The sequence below is a fragment of the Notechis scutatus genome, chromosome 2 (assembly GCF_049901735.1).
Source record: "Notechis scutatus isolate UNSWTSFEM ecotype Mainland chromosome 2, rNotScu1.2, whole genome shotgun sequence".
Classification (NCBI taxonomy): Eukaryota; Metazoa; Chordata; class Lepidosauria; order Squamata; family Elapidae; genus Notechis; species Notechis scutatus.
The window spans coordinates 197,266,842-197,290,659 of record NC_142010.1 but is presented as its reverse complement, the minus strand read 5'-3'; the positions used below and the strand labels follow the sequence as shown (position 1 = coordinate 197,290,659).

At 37.2% G+C, this 23,818-nt stretch overlaps 1 protein-coding gene across 3 annotated transcripts in view; it reads left to right on the top strand.

Annotated features, from left to right (window-relative positions):
• JAK2 (Janus kinase 2) overlaps positions 1 to 22,059 on the top strand; it is a 77,393-nt gene extending 55,334 nt beyond the window's left edge. For all 3 annotated transcript variants that reach the window (XM_087957758.1, XM_087957759.1, XM_026675824.2), the window contains 15 exons: positions 1,144 to 1,330; positions 2,442 to 2,569; positions 3,395 to 3,529; positions 5,247 to 5,334; positions 7,686 to 7,813; positions 9,057 to 9,195; positions 10,451 to 10,602; positions 11,675 to 11,825; positions 12,005 to 12,141; positions 13,482 to 13,671; positions 15,912 to 16,036; positions 17,804 to 17,976; positions 18,189 to 18,306; positions 19,498 to 19,611; positions 21,054 to 22,059. In XM_087957758.1, the coding sequence (XP_087813884.1) occupies positions 1,144 to 1,330; positions 2,442 to 2,569; positions 3,395 to 3,529; positions 5,247 to 5,334; positions 7,686 to 7,813; positions 9,057 to 9,195; positions 10,451 to 10,602; positions 11,675 to 11,825; positions 12,005 to 12,141; positions 13,482 to 13,671; positions 15,912 to 16,036; positions 17,804 to 17,976; positions 18,189 to 18,306; positions 19,498 to 19,611; positions 21,054 to 21,161 (2,073 nt within the window). In that variant the 3' untranslated portion in view covers positions 21,162 to 22,059. The remainder of the gene's footprint in view (positions 1 to 1,143; positions 1,331 to 2,441; positions 2,570 to 3,394; positions 3,530 to 5,246; positions 5,335 to 7,685; positions 7,814 to 9,056; positions 9,196 to 10,450; positions 10,603 to 11,674; positions 11,826 to 12,004; positions 12,142 to 13,481; positions 13,672 to 15,911; positions 16,037 to 17,803; positions 17,977 to 18,188; positions 18,307 to 19,497; positions 19,612 to 21,053) is intronic.
• The last annotated feature ends 1,759 nt before the right edge of the window (positions 22,060 to 23,818 follow it).

Genomic DNA, 23,818 nt, shown 5'->3' with positions numbered 1-23,818 from the left:
AGATTTCAGTTCCTTTTATTTAGGGGGAAATCATGTTTTGTTTTCAGAATAACATCAGTACCTCTGTTTTGAGAATAACATATGTAGTTATTAAAATTGGCACCAGTTGGACCAATATTTTATTAATTTTCCCATTCACTGTCACTGTTAATTCAAGTGCCACAATTAATATTTAAATTTTCAGAGTTTGGTTATCATTTATATCCATTTGTGTGAATTTGCCAATAGAATAGCAGCTTAGAAAGAGATACAGGAAGAGATTCAAACTTATCAGGGGAACTTCTGAAATAGTTAATAAAGAGTATTAGCATCAGCAGTTCTTCCTTCAAAAGACACGGCACAATATTTATTATTCAGTAATAAGTTATCAAGAGTGATAAGTTTCTTCATTTGTTTAAAAAAAGTATATTATTTGTAAGTATCTGCAATTTAAAAGTTATAAACTTTGAAGAACTTGCTGCTGGTGTTCTCATATATGTAGCCTCTTAAATTGCCAATTTTTGTGTCTATTGTTATTGTGATATTTCTAAGCAGAGTGCAATTAAAATGATTCAAGTTCAGAACTTACTTTATAAAAAATCAAAATGTTTGCTATACAAGTTTACTTTTTATATACTAAAGGAACTCTTAGCAGTATAGTTCAGTTCTTTTGTATTAAACAAAGCTGAAGTGTTGAGCTGTGGCAATCCTTTGTTCCAGCAAGCTTTAGTGTAGATTAAAACAAAATTAGGCTTGCATTAGATGGTATTTATAGAGCAGGTAAAATCAACCAAATATTAATGTCATGATAGCTGGATATTCAGAGTAAAATTAAAAAATAATTTTGTTCCCTCCACCAACATATTCCATTGTTTGTAATGGAGTTTGTGTGATGAGTGAAAGTTAGAAAGCTACAAAGGGACCAGTAATGAACCGGTAGAATGAGTCATGTCCTACCCAGCCGTTCCTTTGTCATAAAAACTGTTCTTTTCTATTCTTCCAATTTTTTTAAATTTCACTTGCCCACCCAATATGGCTACAAGATATATTCCTAGTCCTGATTGCCAAATTAGAATTATGCTTGACATTTGATTAAATTTACAAAGTTACAAATAAAAGCGTTGAATTGAAGTATCATTTTTAAACTTTCCTTAAATTTTGCAGCAAGACAGCATAATTGATTATAAACATTGCTTGATAACAAAAAATGAAAATGGAGAATATAATCTCACCGGAACTAGAAAAAGTTTTACCAACCTTGTGGATTTGTTGAATTGTTACCGTACAGAAACCGTCCGATCGGACAGTATGGTTTTCCAGTTTACCAGATGCTGCCCTCCAAAGCCAAAAGGCAAGCAATTTGAATTTTATTTGTTGAGGGTGATAATATTGTGTGGCTAACTGAACTAGAGAAATAACTGTCATTTGAGAAAAATACAAAGACCTACATTAAACAATAAAAGAGCAGAAATTTTTAACAACACTGCTCTCGTATAGGGGTGTGTGTGTATGCGTGTGTGTGTGTTAATATTCATAGCACACTGACAGACACTAGGATTAATAGATAAGATTAGATAGATGAGAGGAGCAGTTGCTGTCTTCCAATCCTTCAACTGCAGAGAACATTTTGCAAAAGGACGCTATTCAAAATACTGAAGCTCCATTTCGCAACAACCCCTCCTCACTGACCGATATAATTGGATATTTTGGAGTTTGGCAACAATTCCATTTTAAGTCCAGATTATTCCTGAAATAAAAGTTGTATGCTCCCATGTGTGATATTTATGTGTACACCTATTTATATATTTGTGATACATTCAGATTAGGATAAGGAGGAAAGTAGTAAAAGAAGAATGTCAGTTGCTAACCCTAAAATATAGGAAGTGTTTAAGTCGTTCCATCCTCTACTAGAGGATTCTAAAATCTGGATTCGGTGCACTGTTATACAAGCTTATCTTTAGAGCTGCTGTGCTTTGGGCGCTTTGAAAATGCTTCTTGGATCAGAAGTAAAATGTCTTCAAAGAAAGTCCAGTTGCCTGTTGAAAAAAAGCACCTCTGTATTTTTATTCCATGGCTGCGTTTCCCCCCATTTTTGTTCACACAACAGTGAGGGGAAGTTAGGTCAATGAAGACCCCACAATTACCAAGGTTTATTAATCAGAATTTACATAGGAAGCTTCATGGCTGAGTGCAGAATATTATATGCAGTAATTATCGGCTTTTGCTTTGGTTATAAATGAAACAAAGTTTTTAGTTACATATGCAATGGTTTGTGTTTGCATGTTTTTTCACTTTTTATATGTAAACGAGCCATTTCCCATAGACCCTTCTTTACATTCTCTATCAGCTTATATAATAATTATCTGGTTACCTTTTATAATTACCTTTCATAAATTGGGCTAGAAGACAAGCGAGTAAAATATGGTTGTGTGAACTTACACACCATTGACTTCTTTTTGCAGATAAGTCCAACCTTCTTATCTTCAGGAGCAATGGAGATTCTGATATGCCAACATCACCTACTTTGCAGAGACATAATAATATCAATCAGATGGTTTTTCACAAAATTCGGAATGAAGATCTTATCTTTGTAAGATTAATACACTAGTATCCTTTTTTTATCAACACCTTAAAATTAAGTTCAATTAACTTAAATATCATTGGACTTTTTCTCAGTGATATGTGCTACTGGAAATAATTTCTACACTATTCCATTTACCGAAAGATGGATGTTTATTATGATAAAAGCATATAAATATAAGATGTAAGGTTTCCCCTTCATTATTCATTGAAAATTGAATTTCATTTACTATGTAAGTACATTCATTAAGATAGGATGTGTTATCATTTCCTTCTTAAGATAGATTTTTGCTCTTATTAAGATAAAGATGAGTTCTTAAGCTGTTATTGTTACAGCCCTTCCCACCCTCAGTTTATAGTTCTTTTGTGTTAAACAATGAGGTTGTTTAATTTGGTGTCTAAAAATATCTCTGTTCCAAAGCAGAGTTCCCAATCTTTGTGGACTAGTTGGAGAGGGGAGAGGTGATGGTTCCAGAAGTGGGTGAGTGCACCCATGCACACATCTCCATTTGCATGAGTGGCGAGAGAGCACACATGGTGCAACTCCATTTGCATGAGTAACAGGCACATGTGCCCACCACTCATGCAAATAGATTGCACATGAGCTCACCCACTGCTTGCGCAAGTGGGGACACCTGTGCACGCACTTACCCATCACTTCCCCAACCGGGTTCCAAACAGCTCAAGGCCCAGTAGTCCCTTGCTCCAAAGGAACCTTCTTGTATTAGTAGTTTTGTTTTTGTTTTTACATGTTTTATTGTTTTTCATGTGGCCTGAAATGATTGACTAACCTTTATCTCCATTTTTGACTTTTTTGTTTCTGTTTTTTGGGTAGAATGAAAGCCTTGGACAGGGCACCTTCACTAAAATTTTCAAAGGAGTAAGGAAAGAAGTGGGAGACTATGGTAAATTATATCAGACTGAAGTCTTGCTGAAAGTTCTAGATAAAACACACAGACACTACTCCGAGGTTTGTATATTAATTTTAAAAGTCATATTAATTAAAAGATGCTACTTTTTAAGTATTGGCTATGATAATGGTTTGAAATGATACACAGTGAAACAATAAAAACATTAAAAAGCATCACAACTGAAAGGAACAACCAAGATGCAAGTCAAATTTATTTGTTGATAGCCATTTCTTAGTTGAATAAACCTGATGAATTTTCCCTTATTGAAAAGTATGCAAAGTTACTCACCTTTTAGATATACAGTAGGATTTTGAATATCTAAGAGACAAAAACAGATCTGAGTCACAGCTTTTCTTCTTTCTTTTTCTCCCATGAATGATTTAAGTGAAATAATTTATACAAAATATACACTTCCATTTTCCTGAGTTACTGAAATTGCAGAATTTCAGCTTTTCAAAACTGAATTGGGGTTGGCTTAGCGATTGTACTAAAATATTACACCTACTCTAAATAAATAAACTTTAATCTATGTTGATATTATGATTTCAGAAAAATAAAATTGTAGAGTTCTACTTCCCAGTCTTTCTCATGGTAGTGCAAATTGATTTGTTGTTTATTGCTGGCTAGGAGTTCTGATAAATTCTGACTTATGAAGTTGATTATTCCATGAAAATTTTTAAGAGATACTGATACCAGGGCTCTGCAACCTTAAACATTCAAAGAGCCATTTGGACCCGTTTTCCACAGAAAAGAAAACACTGGGAGCCAATAATTTAACAACCAGTGTGACTGGGTGGGCGTGGCCCACGTGACTTCACTCACTTACTCCCACCCAGTTGCCTCCTACTCTGGAATATGGAGTGAGTCTCCACCCCCCACCATCACCCTTAACATTCTCAGGGCAGGCGAGGAGTGACGGGAAGGGGCTGGCCAGTGGTGGGATCAACCAATAGGGAGCCACAGCAGAGAGCAGAAAGAGCTGCATGTGGCTCCAGAGCCACAGGTTGCAGACTCCTGGTCTATACCAAATTAAGATTATTCTACACCATCAATAGTTAGAGGGTAAACTGTCTGTGTCAGGTTTTTCCACTTTTGAAAGCAAATGTGTTGAATTTGATATGATACAGCTAATAAAAATTCTATATGAAGTTTTGTCTCTGACTATAACAAAATTCTGTACCTTGGAATTCAAAAGCAATTTCCTAATGACTCATTTGTTAATTGTTCCCATCTTCGTTTTGTTAAATCTTCTATATATCAAATATTGCCATCTATTATGACCCAATATGAAGAGCATTCAGACGCTCATTACAAATTTATCTCTTGTCAGTGAATTGACACAGTTGTCAGTCCAGATAAAACCAGACAGGAAATACAACAAGATGAACTAATTCTATTTTAATTAACAGAATTTTGCAAGTCTGAAAGTACAAACTTCCCACTGCTACTTGAGCCATTAGGGTGGGCCCTTTCTTTCTCTGACTATTAAGCCCCTTGAAGTTTCCACCTCTCTTATCTGGTAGTTTCCTGGGTAGCATCTTTCCTTTCATTTCCCAAGCCCATTAACACACTCCATTACATCCATTATTAAAGTACTTGTTCATGATGGCAAATGGATTCTTAAACAAAAATTCTGAGACCAGACCTGCAGAATTAATTGTGCAACAAGTAGAAGTAGCAGAAGACAGGGAATGAAGTGGTGTGACAATATAACTGAATTAATTCCAACCAGTTCTTACTTTGACTCACTTTCTAATTAATATCTTTTTCTTGTAGTCTTTCTTTGAAGCAGCAAGCATGATGAGTCAACTTTCTTACAAACATTTAGTATTAAATTATGGAGTTTGTGTCTGTGGAGAAGAAAGTGAGTAAATCCAGTTAATGGTTTGTACTCTGATTAGAGGTTTTTTTTCCAGAGTTCTTTTCTATAGTAAGGATACTGTACAGTATTTGAATAATGAATAAGGACAAAATCATGAAATAATGAAGGTTTTACTCTAACCACATTTGGGTAAAACAATTATGCGTTTTCTTGAAAACAGAAAAAAATGCTGTTAAGTCCTTGGTGCTGTCTGAGCTTGATTGCTTTCTTGCAGATGTTTCATTACCAAAGTAGGCAACATCTCAGTGCTAGCACTGATGATGATATGTAATTTGATAATGAAACATCTGCAAGTAAACAACCAAGCTGAACTGCAAATGTTCTCTTCTATTGGTATGTAAGAATCCTGCTGGGTCAGACCAACCCTTCACTTACTTTAGTAAGAGAATCAAATAGAATCTTTCAAGACTATCACAAGTGTAAGTTGGTAACAGCCCTCCTCTATAGCAGCTGGGTTTCAAAGAATACAACCTGTGATCAGTAGTCATTGATAGCTTCTCCCTTTAGTTGCCCAGTCTCCTCTTAAAACTTTTTAAATTACCGGTCCTCATTATACTAAATAACAATGAATTCCAATATAATGGCTATTGTGTGTTTTGAAAGTGTGTATATGTGTGTGAAAGTTATTTGTGATTAAGTGCCTTCTTAATGCCTTTTTGCTTCATGCTGGCGTTGATTTTTGCTTCAATAAGAAATTGAACAGTCTAACATAATAACTTTGCATCATATCCACATGATAGCCCATTGTTAAAATCTCTTAATCATCTTCTTATCCACCAAAACAACTTTGAAAAGCAAGATTTTATGGTTTGTATTATACCTGTATGAAAATCACAGCAGACCAGGATATTCTGATTATTTTGTCCCTTATACTGAAATCTTGAAACAGACTGCTCTTGAGACTTCCCAGAAGATAATAAAACTATGTGCCCCGCCAACCAGATTTTTTAAGGGCAGAATGTCAGTTATGTGAAGAAACACCTGCCTTCAAGGGGAGAGGGTATCGGATACAAATTTCATTAAATCGTAGGAAGGGTAGAAAGAAGCACCAAAAATGGACCATAAGTGAACATTAAGAGGAAATTACAAATTCATGATGGCAGAACTCAAACACCTGTCATGGTTGTTTCTGCTGAGTATGGACTAAAGAGCCTTGTGCAGCCTGTATATTGGAGAACCTTGAGCTAATTCCAGCTTACTAAAACTATGCCAAGTCAAAATCTGGGAAAACCTGATGGGATCTTGTCAGTTAACACATCTGTTTATCATGTCAAGTAGAAGCTTGTGGCTAAATTGGTGTGAAGTTGTAATTCACCTTTGTTTATCTAGGATGCTTGATCAAACGCTTTTTTCATCTGCCGCTTTTTATTTGGTATTGTGGGGAAAATATTCTGCTAAGCTCTGTGAGTCAGCAAAAGGAAATTCACATCTCCCTGTAATGCGTAATAAATAGATAGAGATGAGGTCGTTTTGCTGAAATTCAGGTGGCTTAGCTGGCAAAGTACTACAAAAGATTTGATTACCATCCTAAGCCAATGAAAAAGTAATTGGTGCTTACCTGAATTTAATCTTGCACGCATTTGGCATCAGCTTGTGTTGTTATTAATACTGTCCCCAACTTTTCAGAGAAAAGGATGGGAGTTTGAGGAATTAATGAAAGACTGTGCTTTATGTATTCCATAACATACAGTCATATTAAGTACAGGTAGTTCTCAACTTACAACCTTTCCTTTAGCAACTGTTCAAGATTACAACGGCATTGAAAAAAGTGTCTTATGGCTGGTCCTCACATTTATGACCATTGCAGCATCCCCACGTTCATGTGATCAAAATTTGGGTGCTTGGCAACTGACAAGCATTTATAATGAGGTCATGTGATGGTCATTTGTGATCTTCCCAGCCAGCTTCCAAGAAGCAAAATAAACAGGTAGACCTGTTCACTTAGCAACTGCCTGGTTTATTTAACAACTGCAGTGATTCGCTTAACAATGGTGCAAAAGACTTGTAAAATTGGGCATGACTCACTTAAGAACTGCCTTAGCAATGGAAATTCTTACCCCAATTGTGGTTTCAAGTGGAGGGTTACCTGATAAAGTTGTTTTGTCTGGCTACCTAGAAGAAGTTGTGTTCCATATTTTGGCATTCTTATGGAAAGAATATGAAAGCAGCTTTTATCTGTTCTGTTTCTGAGAATTAATTAGCATTAATTATTCTAGAAGTGAGAGCTTAAATTTAAGTAATTTACAGTGTATACTGGAGTACATAAGGAGACTAACCAGTGTGGTAATTAAGAGTTACTGTTTGAATTCCACTGTGTTTATATTTCTTACCAGATATTCTGGTTCAGGAGTATGTAAAATTTGGATCATTGGATACTTACTTGAAGAAAAATAAAACTTCTATAAATATCTTGTGGAAATTAGAAGTTGCAAAACAGTTGGCAATGGCAATGCATTTTTTGGTAAGTTTTTCATTTTTACTGGTATTGGTAAAAATTCTAAGTTTACTTAGGATATTTTAGGCTTTTGGTTATAATTATCCATTTTCACAAACTTCTCTTTGTTGGAATAGTATTTAGTTATTTGGAATTTGAGTTTGTACTTTTTTCATAACTTGGATATTGCTGATAAACAAATACAAGAAATGGCTTTTTCTAGGGTGAGAAATTGGAGTTATGCAGGCCTACCAGCTCTTGGATAATGGCTTTAATTTCTCTTTTGGAAACTATAGCATTAGTTTATTTTAGGGCAAATTGTATATTGGGTCAACTTCACCAAGCTATGAATTTTAGAATCATGCATTCTGTCCCCCTGTTTTCTAACCTTTATACACCACTTAATGTTCCTACCATGTCCAGGTGAAGGATTTTCACGTCAGCACACTACAAAAATGCACTATATAAAGCTTGAATGGGAATCTTTCTTTTAGCCCAGAGGTCTCCAAGCTTGGCAACTTTAAGACTTGTGGACTTCAACTCCCAGAATTCTCCAGCCAGCTTTGCCCTGTTTTAGCCTATAGCAAGAAGGGCACAAATGAGTTTTGGAAATAAATCACAGCTTTTCAGATATAGTGCATATTAATCAGGCAGTGCAACCAGTTGTCTCCTAAATATCTTCCATGCTCCCTGCTAAATTAGATGATGCAGTTCCCATTTTGGCAAGGTTTAGGAACCACTTACAGGATGGCTTGTTCTTTGGCTTCTCTGTTGATACTATAATTATTGGAGAAAGGCTGTTCTAAAATCACCATGTTCCTCTAGCTCTCCAAATATGGCCAGTTGAGGAATTCTGGGAATTGAAGCGTACAAGTGTTGAAGTTCCCAGGTTTGGAGAGCCCTGCTATAGTGTTTGGGAGCTGTCTGGATTGAATCCAGAGGTTTGACACTCTCAGAATAGGACCTTTGTAGTTGCTGGGTTATTAATATATTAAAAGAGGATACATAAATTGAAGAAGTTAGAAAGACTTTTAAATCCCACCTATCTCAAAGTCCTAAATACTGTGTAGTGCCATATATGACCAGCAAGCCTAAACCAGTGGCATATCTCTGGATTAGACTTAGAGAAGAACTGTACACTATATTACAGTTTTTAAATCTCTTTATGCTTAATATTTTTAAATAGTATTTTGAAGTAAACACAGTCAGCTTGCAGACCATTACATCATATCTAGTAGAATAATCAAATCTTCCCCTTTATCTTTTTCAGGAGGATAAAAACCTCGTACACGGGAATGTATGCGCAAAAAATATCTTGCTTATCAGAGAGGAAGATAGGAAGTCTGGGAACCTTCCTTTTATCAAACTTAGTGATCCTGGTATCAGCATTACAGTTTTGCCAAAAGACAGTAAGTTTCTGATTCCGCAATCTGAGCACACTGTGAAAATGGCATGTGCATGGCTTTCTTTCACTGATTATTTTATTCCGGGGAATTCCTGTTTTCCTTTGTATTTCTAGGACAAACTTCCCACATTGTGGGACATATTTTAATCATCATACTGCTACATATTATGCTGTTTAAAATTGCTTGCATTTGTAAATATGTCTTTCTTGTGAGATGATATTGCATACCGCAATATGACGCTGAAAAAGTATTAAAATATCCTAGAATGTAAGCTCAAAGTATTTATTTGCAGTATATTGCAGTTGCTTTCTGCAGGGTCAAAATGCTCATAATCTGTTGGTACAAATCTGGCAGAATTACACAGCTGTTCTTGCTTTGTAACTAGTAGTGTCTAATACATGGGAGCAAGTATATTTTATAGCAAAGAAATCAGTGCATAAACTTAACATATACACAACAATCATGTCATTGTTAACTAACGGCATTTGCTTTTTAACAATGTTAATTATCTACCGGCGTTCCAAAAAGCCCAATTGGGGGCGCAGCTGCTTACCGGCAAAAGGGAAGCACCGCGCGAACTGCCCGAGCCGAAAGGCAGCCTTCCCCAGCTCCCAGACCGCCGCCGTGAGTCTGGGGGGGTGGGGAGTGGGGGCCGCGCCACCCGAAAAAGGAACCAGAGGCTGCCATGACCGCCCTCCTCCCCCGAGGACCGCGCAGCCCAGCGCCCCGCAGCCCCAGCCGTCTCAGCGGAGCCGGGAGCGCTCCTGGGGGGAGAAGGCGGCGCCCTTCCACGGTCTCACGGTAGAAAAGTGCCCGGGGGGGGGGGGGGGGGGCAAAAGGGGGGGGGGGGGGGGGGGGGGGGGGGGGAAAACAAACATAGGGAGGGGGTCGCCCGCCGGTCGCGCCGCACCTAAACCGATCTTTATTTTGTTTTATTATTATTATTTTCTTCCTTTCAGTCGTGTCTAATTCTCATAGATCACCTGGACAAGTCCCTGCAGTTTTATTGATAAAAGCTTTTCAGAAGTGGTTTGCCATTGTCTCCTTCCTAGGCCTGAGAGAAAGTAATTGGCTCAAACTCACCCAGACAGCTTCATGTCCAAGGCAGGACTAGAACTCACAACTAACTTTTATTAATTTCACTTCAAGAGCTTATCAAATTGGACAGCAATTAAAACATTCCAGGAATCTTTAGTCTAAAATTTTTATAATTCCCTCCCAGTAAAAGTTCACTCTTTTTTTTTTTTTTCATGGTCAGTTCTTCTGGAGAGGATTCCATGGGTGCCCCCAGAATGCATCGAAAGTCCCAAGCAGTTGAGCCAGGCGGCGGACAAGTGGAGTTTTGGGACAACTCTGTGGGAAATCTGCAGCGGAGGAGACAAACCTCTCAATGCACTGGATTCTCAAAGGGTAAGACGCATTGAGCAATCTCTGTCCCTCTACAATTAAACTTGCTAGATGCTAATGCACACCAGTTGTTCTCACATTTGAGTGCAGTTTCTTCCTGGGGCTCCCTCTTACATTAAGGTCTAGAAAATATTTTTTGACATACTAACAGGTATGATCTCCATGCCTGCCTTTCTGGTCTATCAGACAGAACCTATAGCCAAAAAGGATTTTGTTGAAAAGGTGAGTTTCCTCACATTCCTCTTTGTCACATTATTTTGTTGAACTTACATATACTTCCCCATTTTCTGGAAGAGGGTTGGATTGCATTAAGTGGGGGAAGTATTAAGAATGTTTTGCTTTGTTTTAAGTAAGCCTCCTTGGGTTAAACTCTGTTCCTCGCAATTTTATTGTTTTCTTGGTAACAGTATGGAAGTGGTTTGCTTTCCATCTGACCTTTTCTTAAATTTCAGCCCATGGATTTCTTGTGGCTCTTTATTGAAGTACTAATTAAGTTGAACTTGTCTTAGCTTTTTGCTATCATTTAAGGTTTAAAATAATATTATTAAGAAAATTCAGTGTGACGTTAAATAATTTTAAGGTGATTTTCTGTTCAGAAGAAGAAGAAAGGATGTTCCTAGGTCTTGTCTAGAATTTCAAAAGGCTTAAGCAATTCATTTATGATATCACTGATTCAGGGAAATCATCCCAACTCTGCCAATAAATGCTCTACGAAGCATCTTTTAATTTGTTAATTTATGATGACTCACCCATTATTCAGATTTGTTTATATTGATTTATTTGAAATGATTGTTCAAAAAAGGATTTGGGGAAAATGTATAACAGAACACTGGGAGTAAATACTTCTGTTTTACAATCTTGTTGGAAGAAGTTTAAATAGACATAATTTGTATGAATTAGTAACAACAAAATCCTACTCCCCTTTTAAATTGAACTTTGAGCGTAAGATCCGGGATACAACTTTTTGTGCTGTACTTCCTGCATGCTAAAAAAAACGTAAACAATTGTCTCTCGCTGTAGAAAGCATCTTAAAATAAAAATATATTAATAATCCATATGATGTCTCAATGTCTAGAAGCTACAATTTTATGAAGACCGGCATCAGCTTCCTGCTCCCAATTGGACAGAACTGGCAAATCTGATAAACAATTGTATGGAATATGAAGCAGATTTCCGGCCCTCTTTCAGAGCAGTTATACGGGATCTGAACAGTTTATTTACACCAGGTAGGTAAAATGGAGGAAAGAGTTCTCCATTTTCTTGGATTCTCTTGGAATTTCATCCACTCTCTGGAACTTGGATATAGTAACTGGATATAGTCTTTGTTGCAAGAATTATAGTAAGGTAACATATGTAAAATCTGTATTTCCTATTTAAATAATTGGATTTTTTTTCCTTTTTCAAGATTATGAATTACTGACAGAAAATGATATGTTACCAAATATGAGAATTGGTGCTCTTGGATTTTCGGAAGCTTTTGAAGGACAGGACCCAACTTACTTTGAGGAGAGACACCTCAAATTCTTGCAGCAACTTGGCAAAGTAAGAAGCTCTGGGGTAGCTTATTGCAAAGATATGCCTTTATTTTTTAGAATTATACACTACTGTATGTGAATTGGAACATGTTAGGCATCCATAAGTCAGTATAATTCATATTGCATATATGTATTTTCTTGAATTTGGGGGCGTAATGGCTGAGCAGTTAAAGACACAGAGTTTTTAGCTGGAAAGCTGACAGCCTGAGGTTCAAGACCCAGGTTGTCGAGACTTTGGTGGGAAGGTAACAATGTTATGTGCGCTTCATCCTATAGTCATGCTGGCCACATGACCAGAAATGTCTTCAGACGAGGCTGGCTTCCTCCACTAAGAAATAGAGATGAACACTGCCCCTAGAGTCAGAGATAACTGGACAGGAGAAACTTTTATTTTACCTTTCATGAATATATTTGAATAGATTTGTATGCCACTGGTATTTTATGGCCTCCAGGCCATATTCAGTCCTTTGACTGTCCTTTTCCAGCCCACATGGATTGCTTTTATTTTGAAGGTAGCTGCTATTTATTTTTTCTTCAATTTACATATGCAGATGCATACATACCTGCATACGCACCTCCACACCCCTATTGGTTCAGCCCTTCCTAAGTGTCTCAGTTTCTCATGTGGCCCCTTGGGAAAAATGATTGCCCATCCTTGGGAGTGCATTTATCTTGGCCATAACCTATTGTTTTCTTTTTTTTTGGTTTATATAATTTGGTTTTCCTTCATTTGAATACCCTGTGAATTAATGCAAACTGGGACAACTATTTGTATTGAATTGCTGGTAGATCCAGTTAATGGCTGGAATATTGCATAGCACGTTATATATCAGCCTCAATCCTTGCATGAGGCTGAAAGAACAATTTGTAGTACCGGTAATCCTCAACCTAGGACCATAACTGAGCCCAGAATTATGGCTATGAGTTGTGATGGTTGTTGGGCATCATGTGAGCATTCCTGATTGTATGACCTTTTTTGCAATGGTTGTTACACGAACATCACAGTCATTAAGTGAATCTGTTGTTCTTCAATGGTTGTTGTTGTTTTTTTGCCAGAAACAGGAAGTAAACAGTGGAAACTGGCAAAAAAAATACCAAAAACTATGATCGTGTAATTGTGAGACACTGCAAAAGGCCATAAATGAGAGCTGTTTGCCAAGTGCCCTAAATGCAAATCACATGACCATGGGAGATGGTGCAGCTGTTGGTACTCAGGAACTAGGTCATAAGTAGCCTTAGGGAGGTCTGTTGTAATGATCACTAAGTGAGGACTATCTGCTTTTCTGGCTGCTCTCTCCACACACACACACACTTTTTTCAAAATGCTTCTATTTCTTTGTTTTGCAGGGTAATTTTGGAAGTGTGGAAATGTGTCGATACGATCCACTGCAGGATAATACAGGGGAGGTGGTAGCTGTGAAGAAACTGCAGCACAGCACGGAAGAATACCTGCGAGATTTTGAACGAGAAATTGAAATTCTCAAATCTCTGCAACATGACAACATTGTCAAGTACAAAGGAGTGTGCTATAGTGCAGGTACCCTGCACGTTTAATCGCATTATTCATTACCTACTTAAGCAACATGCTGATGACCTGGGATAATATTTGCCTTTAATGTATTGAAACATTTTTATGAACTGCTACTTTCTTTGTTTTTGTCTTAATATTTCTGGTTAATTTCTGCTGCACATAAAATTTGAGAAGCTTGTTTTTCCAGGTTAATTTTTTTGTTGGGTTGTTGTTTTGTTATTGTTGCTGTTGCATGAAATAGATTTTGTTTAGCGATGGCTTTTAAATGATTGCAAAATTATTTCTTTGTAACTTTTAAAAATTCTCTCTTGTATATATTCATATTTGCTTTGAAGAGTATACTACCAGACCTAAAACCTGTTTTGCTTTAGTTTTAAATCTGCTGATTGATGCTAGAAGTAAAAAATGGTATTTCAAAACCAAACTAGATAATACTGGCCTCACTTTCATGTCTTAATAGTCATAGAAGCTACTGTGTATCAAACTGGTGAGCTTGAGCCCATCCACATGTTATTGGAAAATACTATTGCTCATATTAGTCAGGTTGTCTGAAGCTATTAGTATAGTTCAGCAATATGTAGGTGCTACGTGTTTCTCTGTATTCACTGCCTGAGAAAAGTATAATTTCATTTTAGATACTTGTTTCATTGAGGGCATGTGTGATGCTCACAGTACCATTTTTTTCTTGTTCATTGGCCAGGGAACACCAGAAGTTGCAGCTTTTATTTTTTCATATTTGTGTCCTGTTGTCAGTTCAGGATAAAACGTTACATTTCCTCCCTCCCTCCCTTCCTCTTGTGTCCCATCCAACTCCCAATGACTCTGGGCAGCTCACACGTGAAAACATTTTTAAAAAGATGCAATCAGTAGTAGAAATAAGGAATAAAAGATAGCAAGATGAAAGAAACTGACCGGATTTAAAAAAAAGAATGCAAAGGGGATTTACTTAGAGCAGGGGTGTCAAACTGGCAGCCCACGGGCCGGATGCGTCATGCATAGGCCATGCCCACCCCAGCTCCACAAATGTAGAAAACACCGCAAAATGTCATGTGAGGGTAACGTGATGTGGCGAATTTGATGCCCGTGACTTAGAGCCTTTAAAACACCAGCAGGATGGGGGTTATTTGATTCTTGGGGTCATTCTAGAGAACAGGCACCGCTACAGAGAAGTACATTTCCTGAGTCCCTATTGACTACATTATTTAATTGAAGAAACTGGAGCACGCCAAATCTGCTGGATTGAATTGTCAGGGCAAATACTCTGGAAGACAGGTGGTCCCTCAAGACTCCAGGTCTATGCCATGTAGAACTGTATAGGTACCAATCAGCACCTTGAATTGAATCTGGAATCAAACTGGCAACCTGTACAGGTTACAAAGCAGAGGTGTTAAATGGGCATACTGAGACATGCCCATCACTGCCCATGCTGCTGCATTTTGCACTAGTTGAAACCTGTAGGTGGTCTTCAAGGATGGTCTCACATAGGACACATTGCAGTAGACCAGCAGTGAAATGACCAGGGTATGAGTGACTGTCTGATCCAAGAAAGGACACAACTGGCCCAGCTGATGAAATTCCAAAGGTCTTCTTGGCCACAGTTGCTACCTACACAACAAGCCAGAGCTGTGAGTCCAGAAAGACCCTTCAGATTACCTAACACTCTTGAACATAGAAGTGCAATCCCATCGAAGATCAAATATAGAATATCATGAGATCTGGGTGATTCAGACACCCACTGCCACTTGGTTTTCATAGCATCTTCTTGTTATCAATAACAATCTTAACAGCCTCCCTTGACTGGCTCCAGGTTGAAAGATGTATTTGGAACAATAAGCACACGGATATTATATTGCTGTTTTCTGTTTTGTTCGCATAGAGTAGTTGTATAGAGTTAGACTTTAAGTGCAATGTTTTGAAGCTTTAATATATATTAAGGATCATTCAGCATTGGTGTTTTGGATTACAACAAGCCTCTATCTGAAGGGGGAAAAATTATTGTGATTCTTCCAATCTTTTTTTAGAAACATGTTTGTTGGCCATTTTATTTTTCTTATATGTACCCATTTCATGTATTCATAACTATGTATATACTTATACCTGTTATCTTATAAGCGATTGACAAATCAAAATAAATAAATAAAAATTTAAAAAATGTCATAAATAGTCTTATGCAGGAGAATTTCAGTGCTATATATGGAGAAATTCCTTTAAACTATAGTTCTAAATATTTATGTTTGTTTGGAAAGGTCGGAGAAATCTGAAGTTGATAATGGAATATTTACCCTATGGAAGTTTACGGGATTATCTCCAGAAACACAAGGACAGGTTGGATCATAAGAAACTCCTACAGTATGCTTCTCAGATATGTAAGGTAATAAATTTAACTAACCCTATTAAACCTGCTATGGGATTAAACTGAATTATAGTCTTCATTGTCCCAAAGGTACTTTTTCAAGAGGCAACTGGACTTTCTGGTTTTTCTTTGAAGACGTTTCACTTCTCATCCAAAAAGTTTCTTCAGCACAGAGTTGAAGGAAGCTTTTTGGATGAGAGGGGAAAGGTCTTCAAAGAAAAACCAGAAAGTCCAGTTGCCTCTTGAAAATGCGCTTTTGGGACAACCATGACCTGGATGATTGAGAATCTCCATATACAGTTTTCATTGTTCTCCATAAATGCTAGTCATGAAATATTCTTGTAGGGAAATGTTTTTTTTCCCTCATCAGTGACACAAAACCAATCCATTCCCTTTCTATAATCAATCTTTTTTTTTCATAACACAATCATGACTCCTCTTGCTTGTTTATTTTTATTTTTATTTTCTTTACATCTTGTTTCTTGACACATGCTAGTTTCTAATAGTGAAAAAGCAGTTGAGTGCATTAGTTTCCTTTTCATTTGATTGATGATTTGGGGAGGGAAGGCATTTCTGTAGCTGCCCGAGAATAGAGGTTATATTATATAATGTAATAATAGTGAAAGCTGTTTGTAATCTGATTATAGGTATAAAGTGGGATTGTTCTAGGCATCAACCAATTTTTTCCTGCCCTTGATAGTGATGCTTTCACTTCATTTGTTCCTGAAGTAGCTTTTTAATGCGGGTGGTCCTTAACTTGTGACAATTGAGCTCAAAAATTTCCATTGCTAAGGAAGCTGATAAGTGAGTTATGCCCCATTTTACGACCTTGTCACAGTTGTTTAGTGAATCATTGCAGTTGTTTAGTGAATTGTGCAGTCATTAAGCAACTCCAGCCTCCTCCCTCCCTCCCGACTTTGCTTTTCAGAAGCCAGCTGGGGAGGAGAGAATTTGTGATCACATGACCCCCAAGATGGCAATTTTCAATATATGACAGTTGCCAAGTGCCCTAATTTGGATCACATGACTATGAGGATGTCAGCAATGGTCATACATGTGAAAAACAGCCATAGAACACTTTTTTTCAGTGCCGTTGTAACTTAACATCCACTAATGGAATGGTTGTAAGTCACTTACTTTGATTGGGAGCCACCCACAGTTGGTTGAAAGATGGGCAGCTATCTCTTACACAAGTACACACAAACACAGAGGTGTTTTTTTTTCCAGGAACTGTAAAGCCCATCCTCATTTAATTGTAGCAGTATTGCAGTCACAATTACATATAGGATCCAAACTCTTACTTGGATGGGTTTCCACCAAAAGATAACCTGGAACTGAAATAATTCTTTCTGCTCTTATCTGAATCACATAAATAATGCATACCAATATTTAATATCAGTTTCCTAATTGCCATAGAGGGTGAAGAATAGTAAAAGTCAGTTGTAAAGTCTTTATGTCAAGGCATGATGAAACAATTTTAAGAAGCAGTTCATCATTTCATCCTTCTGGCCTAACAAGACAAGAAAGTGACATCTAGTGGTAATTAGGAAGAAATGATGAGGTATCATCAGTTTCAGGAAACTTCCCCTTCAATATTGTCTTGAGAGGGTGCAAGATGATTTTTGACACTTTATAATGCCTTGTTTTTGACCAGCTTAATGGAATGTTATTGCAAAAAATGTGCAAAGTTCAGAAATAAGTTACGTGACTCATAAAGTCTTCCACCAAGACTTTGGTACTCATTAAACCAATTAATTTTGATTTTATCATTTCATCTATATATAGGGCATGGAGTATCTGGGTTCAAAAAGATATGTACATAGAGATCTGGCAACACGAAATATCTTGGTGGAGAATGAAAACAGAGTGAAAATTGGAGACTTTGGCTTGACAAAAGTTTTGCCACAGGATAAGGAATATTACAAAGTAAAGGAACCAGGAGAGAGTCCTATATTTTGGTATGTTTTCAATTGGTGATAGATTCTGAACTAGAAAGATACAATAGATAATTTCACAAGACTTCTGGCTTTTAACTACCATGGATTTCTCAATTAAAAAGCCACTTAAGCTGGTTATGCTCAAAGTAATGTTTGCATTTGCAATTTTCTGAGTCCTCTCATTTTATCCTGCAGGTGTTTTTATTTATTTATTTATTAAATTTATATGCCAGGTATGCTCTGGAATCCTTGACAGACAATAGGTTTTCTGTGGCCTCAGATATGTGGAGCTTTGGTGTGGTTTTGTATGAACTCTTCACTTATATAGACAAGAATAAAAGCCCTCCAGCGGTAAGTAATGTGTATATATGACGACATTTTTATATGTGGAAGTATAGTGTTGTGGTCATCTTCTTGACTTAAAAGAATTAGTTTCTTGCAGCATGCTCTATTGCCTTACATGTTTCTGTCACACCACCAAAAGTAGCTTGAATCAAATATAGTAATAACAGGAGACTCACTGAAGGATTACACCTGAAGCACATAATGCAAAAAATTTGTTTGAAGCACTTTTTCTCAGTTCTTCAGTTGAAATAATCTCTAAAACAGCTTGTCAGAAATGTGTTTTAGCTTGTGTTCAAAAGACAAATGCAGGGGAAAAAAGAATATGGGAATAAAGAAAGGAAACAATTGTGAAACACTTAAAATTATAACATGTATAAAATTACTAGATTGAATGGAAAAATGTCAACACAAGGAAGAACCAAATAGTTTATTTTTCAGTGTAACCAATGCAATCAGCCTGCTTTCTTTATCAGACACTTTGGCACCCGCTAGATACAATTATTGGTAGTCCTTGATTTACAACCATTTGCTTGGCAGTCATTCAAAGTTACTGTCAAGGCTCCGACTAACAAACCCACCTTCTCAAAGGTCTTTATTGAGTAAATCATATCCACACAGCTTCAATGGAAAACCAAATCTAAATCTTTCCCGCGGTTTCAGTATAATTAACCTAGGAAATAACCCCATCCCCAAGTGTCACAGGTCACGTTGGCCAAATGAGTTAATTGGTGGTCTCTTCAGGCACTCCTTTCCTAACCTTACTTGTTGCCAGTGAAGATGACCTTGGTTCTCATGAGAAACCTCTCTGTTGTGTCTAGTAAAGCATTCCAACTTCCTTCCCCTTCTCCCTTTGTGTGGCAACTGAGGAACACAAAAATGGCTGCTGCCAGGTTCGGTTCAAAGTTGACAGTTACAATGTCACTGAAAAAAATGACATGCGGCCAGTCTTACACTTAAAATTGTTACTGCATCTCCATAGCCATGTGATCAAAATTTGGGCACTTAGCAACCAGTATGAATTTATGACTGTTACAGCATCCTTGGGTTATGTGATTGCAACTTTCACCATCCCGAAGTTTATTGTTGCTTCATCTGTGTTGATTGCTCTGAAAATCCAAATGTATTTATTTTTTTTAAAATAATCCTAGAACACTATCATTATTGTTGCAACAATTCCGTTTCGGATTTTCATTTCAGGAGTTCATGCGCATGATTGGAAACGATAAGCAAAACCAGATGATTGTGTTCCATTTGATAGAGCTTTTGAAGAATAATGGGAGGCTGCCAAGACCTGATGGATGCCCTGATGAGGTATTGGGTTGTAACTTGCATATAACAAGAATGCCAGAATTGTTTCTGCAGTTAGTAGAGATGGTGTCATCAGAGAAAGATTGCTTGTATTTATTTGTCATAGGACTACAGATAGTCCTCAGATTACAGCAGCAATTGTGACCGAGGTTTCCCGTTATTAAATGATGCAGTCATGAAGTGCATTGTCACATGACCACATCACTTAGTGACTGCAATCCAGGTGATCTTGCTATTTGTTAAACTAGGACTGCATAAGTCATTAGGTAAGGACCTAATGATTGCAAAATGGCAAGAGGTGGGAATCCAGAAGCACTTCCTAACTTCACTGAACCACATCCCAGCAAAGCAGACCAATGGGCAAGAGCTACGGGCAGTGCTGTGGGCGGGCACCATAGAGTCTAAGATCCTTCTGCCACCCAGAGACTCCTTGGGAGCAAAAAGCAGTGGGAGCCAGCTTGCAAACTTTCCTGCTGGCTTCCCCATTGACTTTGCTTGTGGGAAGGCCGCAGGGGAGGGTCACAAATAATGATTGTGGGAAGCTGCAACAATTGTAATTGTGAGCTGGTTGCCAAGCACCTGAATCTCAATCAGGTGACCATAGGGATGGCTGCTGCAACAGCTTCAAGGAATAGTCAAAAGCCCTCCTGTTTCGATGCCGTTGTAACTTCAAACAGCCACTGAACGAGGGGTTGCTAAGCGAAGACTACCTAATCAGCATCTACCCCTCAGTAGGCGTGTTCCAAAATCAAAAGTAATTTAATTTCTAATTAGCAGTTTCAATTAGAAAGAAAAGCAGCAGCTAAAAATGTAATAATAGTTGGTGAAATCAATGATCCCCTCTAGAATTGAGGCTGTTTTCAGTTTCCTAGCTGTTAGAGGTCCTCCTATATTACTGCCACCAGCTGCATTGAACAAGAGTCGTTCCTAAAATGAATTCAATAGATTTTGAATTCAGTGGATATTTATGTTTCTGTTGAAAATAGGAAATGATCTTAAGTGCATCCCCAAATTTACTTGAGGGATACAACCTCATGGCTAAATGGAGTGAGAATTTTTTTTCTCAGTTCTTTAGAATTATGATTACCAGCCCCATTGGCAATAGAAGAAATTTAATAGGCAAGATGGCGATGAAGAAATAGGGGGAATTCTCCTTCTATAAAATTATATATCCTGTAGACTAAACCAGTTCCTCAGTCTTGTTCTTGACTAATCAAGGAATTGTATGCCTACAAATTAGATGCATTTAGTATAAGATACTAAGAGAGGGAAGATTTTTATATGAGATAATATGTATAGTATACCAAAGTGTTCAGTGTCTTTGGTTCCAAGGTTATTAATAATCCAAGATAAATTAATTAGCCCCTTATGGTTCTTATTGGATTGTTATTATTGATGTCATTGCTATTGTTATTAACTCATACTGATGTTTTTATCTTATTAAGGTTTATACCATCATGTCAGAGTGCTGGAATAATCATGCAAGTCAGCGGCCCTCTTTCAGAGATCTTGCTTTGAGAGTGGATGTCATAAGGGAAGGCCTGGGTGGATGAAAATACTGAACTTGATCCAAGGGGACATGAAAACGTGCAGAGCAAATGTACTTTGCTCCTTAAGCAGTTGCAGACTGTCGGCCTTCCCGTACATCTCCTTCCTATCCTTGAAGGTGGAGACTTTGGGGAAATCGTCCCATCAGAACTTACAAACGGTGAAGATCTCTGCTTTAGCTTCTTCATGAGGAATGCTACCCCAATGCACCAATGGAAAGCACCTTGATAGAAAAAGGAGTTCCTTTTTAAAAAAAAGAGTAAAACAGCAGTCAGTATTGCCTAATACGGATTTGCAGTTCAAAATGTCAAGAAGAAAAGTCAAGGGAAGGTGGAGAGTTGGTCTACAGAATTTTTCTTTTCTGAGTTGAAGAAAACTTTAGGCTGCAATCTTATATCGTCTATTCCATGGGGTATATACCCTATTGATTTCTTGAGACTTATTCTAAGAAAACAGATAGAATTCTACTCTTAAAACAGTAGATTTCCTGCAGAATGTATACTATTCAGCTTCAGCACAACTGTTAAAAGAAAAGCACATTCCTAAAGGCATCACTTTGAAGAGGAACAAATGTTTGAATTGAAGTTTAGCAATGCCTACGGACGTCATATTCACACTGTGGTTCAATCACTTATATTGATTAGAAAAAAATGATTTCTAATCTCTTTTTTTTAGTTTCCATTTTAGTCCATTTTGTTTCCTAAAAGTAGATGAGATTAATTTGTTCATTTTCTTATTGTGTATTTCTTGTGTATGATTATGCAGTTCTTTTGAGAATATGCATTCAACATTAAAAGACATGGTAGAGAGCAAAGAACTCTCAAGATAAGAGAAAATATCACAACTGGTTCTTGGAGTTGCCTCTATATCATGGAAGATCCCCAGACTTTCAATGTGGAATCCAAAAAAGGAAACTTTTGCAGAATGCAGAAGACATCTCTATCCTGCCTGAATTCGTAAAGCAATTCTGAGTGCCTGTGGATTACATTCCAAAAAGCCCCCGGGAATTCCTGTTTGCCTTTTTTATAGGAAAGAAAATGGTTCCGCGTGCTTTTTCATGGCTTACACAAGGGCTTATATTTTTTTCTTTAATGCTAGTTTAGCTGGTTTTTACCATGTCGAGGTGTTATGGCTCCAGTGAAGAGGACAAATCAGAGGTTTAGTACTTGATTGAGCAACTATATGCTTGTCTGAGCCAGTGGCGAGTCGGCAAAAGAAGCAGATATGCCTGTTGAGACAGTATAATGCACTGTGTGTGTGTATATATATATATATATATATATATATATATGTTTTCTTAAGTTTCACGAGTACTCACATGTATGTTATTCAGCTTTGTTCGGTATTTTCACGCCATTAGTTGTGCTTTTAAAGTTGTAGCAACGCTTTCGGCAGAATCTCATCTGCCATCATCAGGCTTCTGTACAGATTATGGCAGATGAGATTCTGCCGAAATGTTGCTACAACTTTAAAAGCACAACTATAATGACGTGGGAAAATACCTAACAAAGCTGAATAACATACATGTGAGTACTGTGAAACTTAAGAAAACAAATAAATATATATATATATATATATATATATATATTTGGGGGGAAGGGAACAGATAAGTATTTTTTTAAAGAAAACTTGTTAAAATTGCCTTTTTAAATAAGCATATAGTCGTCTATTTTCCTACCTTTGTGGATTTTAAAGCTTAACTATGTCTCCTAAAGGTGCAAAGGAACCGTGGAACCGTATTGTAGCAGCCTAATCCTTGTTAGTCTTGTTATTTTCTTAACTTTTATAGGATGATTCATTCACCTGAAAAAGAAGAATGTCTCTGATGTTACCAGGATAATCATGGCGCATCTTTTCTTGGGTTATTGGATCATTTGGCTGTATGTGACTTCAGCCGTGTAATAGGAATTGGTTGCGATTACACTGCCTACATTGTGAAATAAGGGTTAGTCACTGCAGATTTATGCTTGTCAGTATCAGTGGCACAACTTAATGTTTGCAAAATAGTAAGCTGTTTCTGGCACTCTTGTGCTTTCAAACTCTATGTTAACTTAAGGATTGGCCAAAAAATTCAGAGGAAAGCAAGTGAATTGAATACCTTTTTCCATAGTTTGACCGCCAAGTCTTGCTTTTGAAATGTAAAGTTTATTTTAAGCGAATTTGAACTCAATTAAATTCCCAATATCAGATGAGTAAGTTTGATCAAAGAAGCAGTGGTTCTTTGCTACAGAAGCCAAATTAAAACTTGAAATGCATTTATAGCAAAATGCAGGGTAGGTGGCCATATTCTATAAGCCTCTATAGTCAGTTTACTTACCTACCTACCTCAAGCATAGAAGAAAGTACAGCAATGTGAATCTTGTATGGGATTAAATAAGTACCTCAAAATGCAGATGTCCAGCTTGTGAGTGCCAGTTTAAAATTGTTTGTGCCGCTATGAGCACTGGCATGTATATGTCAACCCCTTTATGAGAGAAGCCATTCCAGTATCTAATTTGCTCAGGTAAAACCTTAATTTTATTTTAAAGAGTAGGAAATTATGTTAAGCAACAAAGGGGCAGGGAGGTTGAAATTGTAAATAGTTACATTTTGTAAAACACCTGTTATCCTGTTATTGATGGCTGGGTTTTTTTCCCAATAGCATTTTAAGAGACAGTTTGAC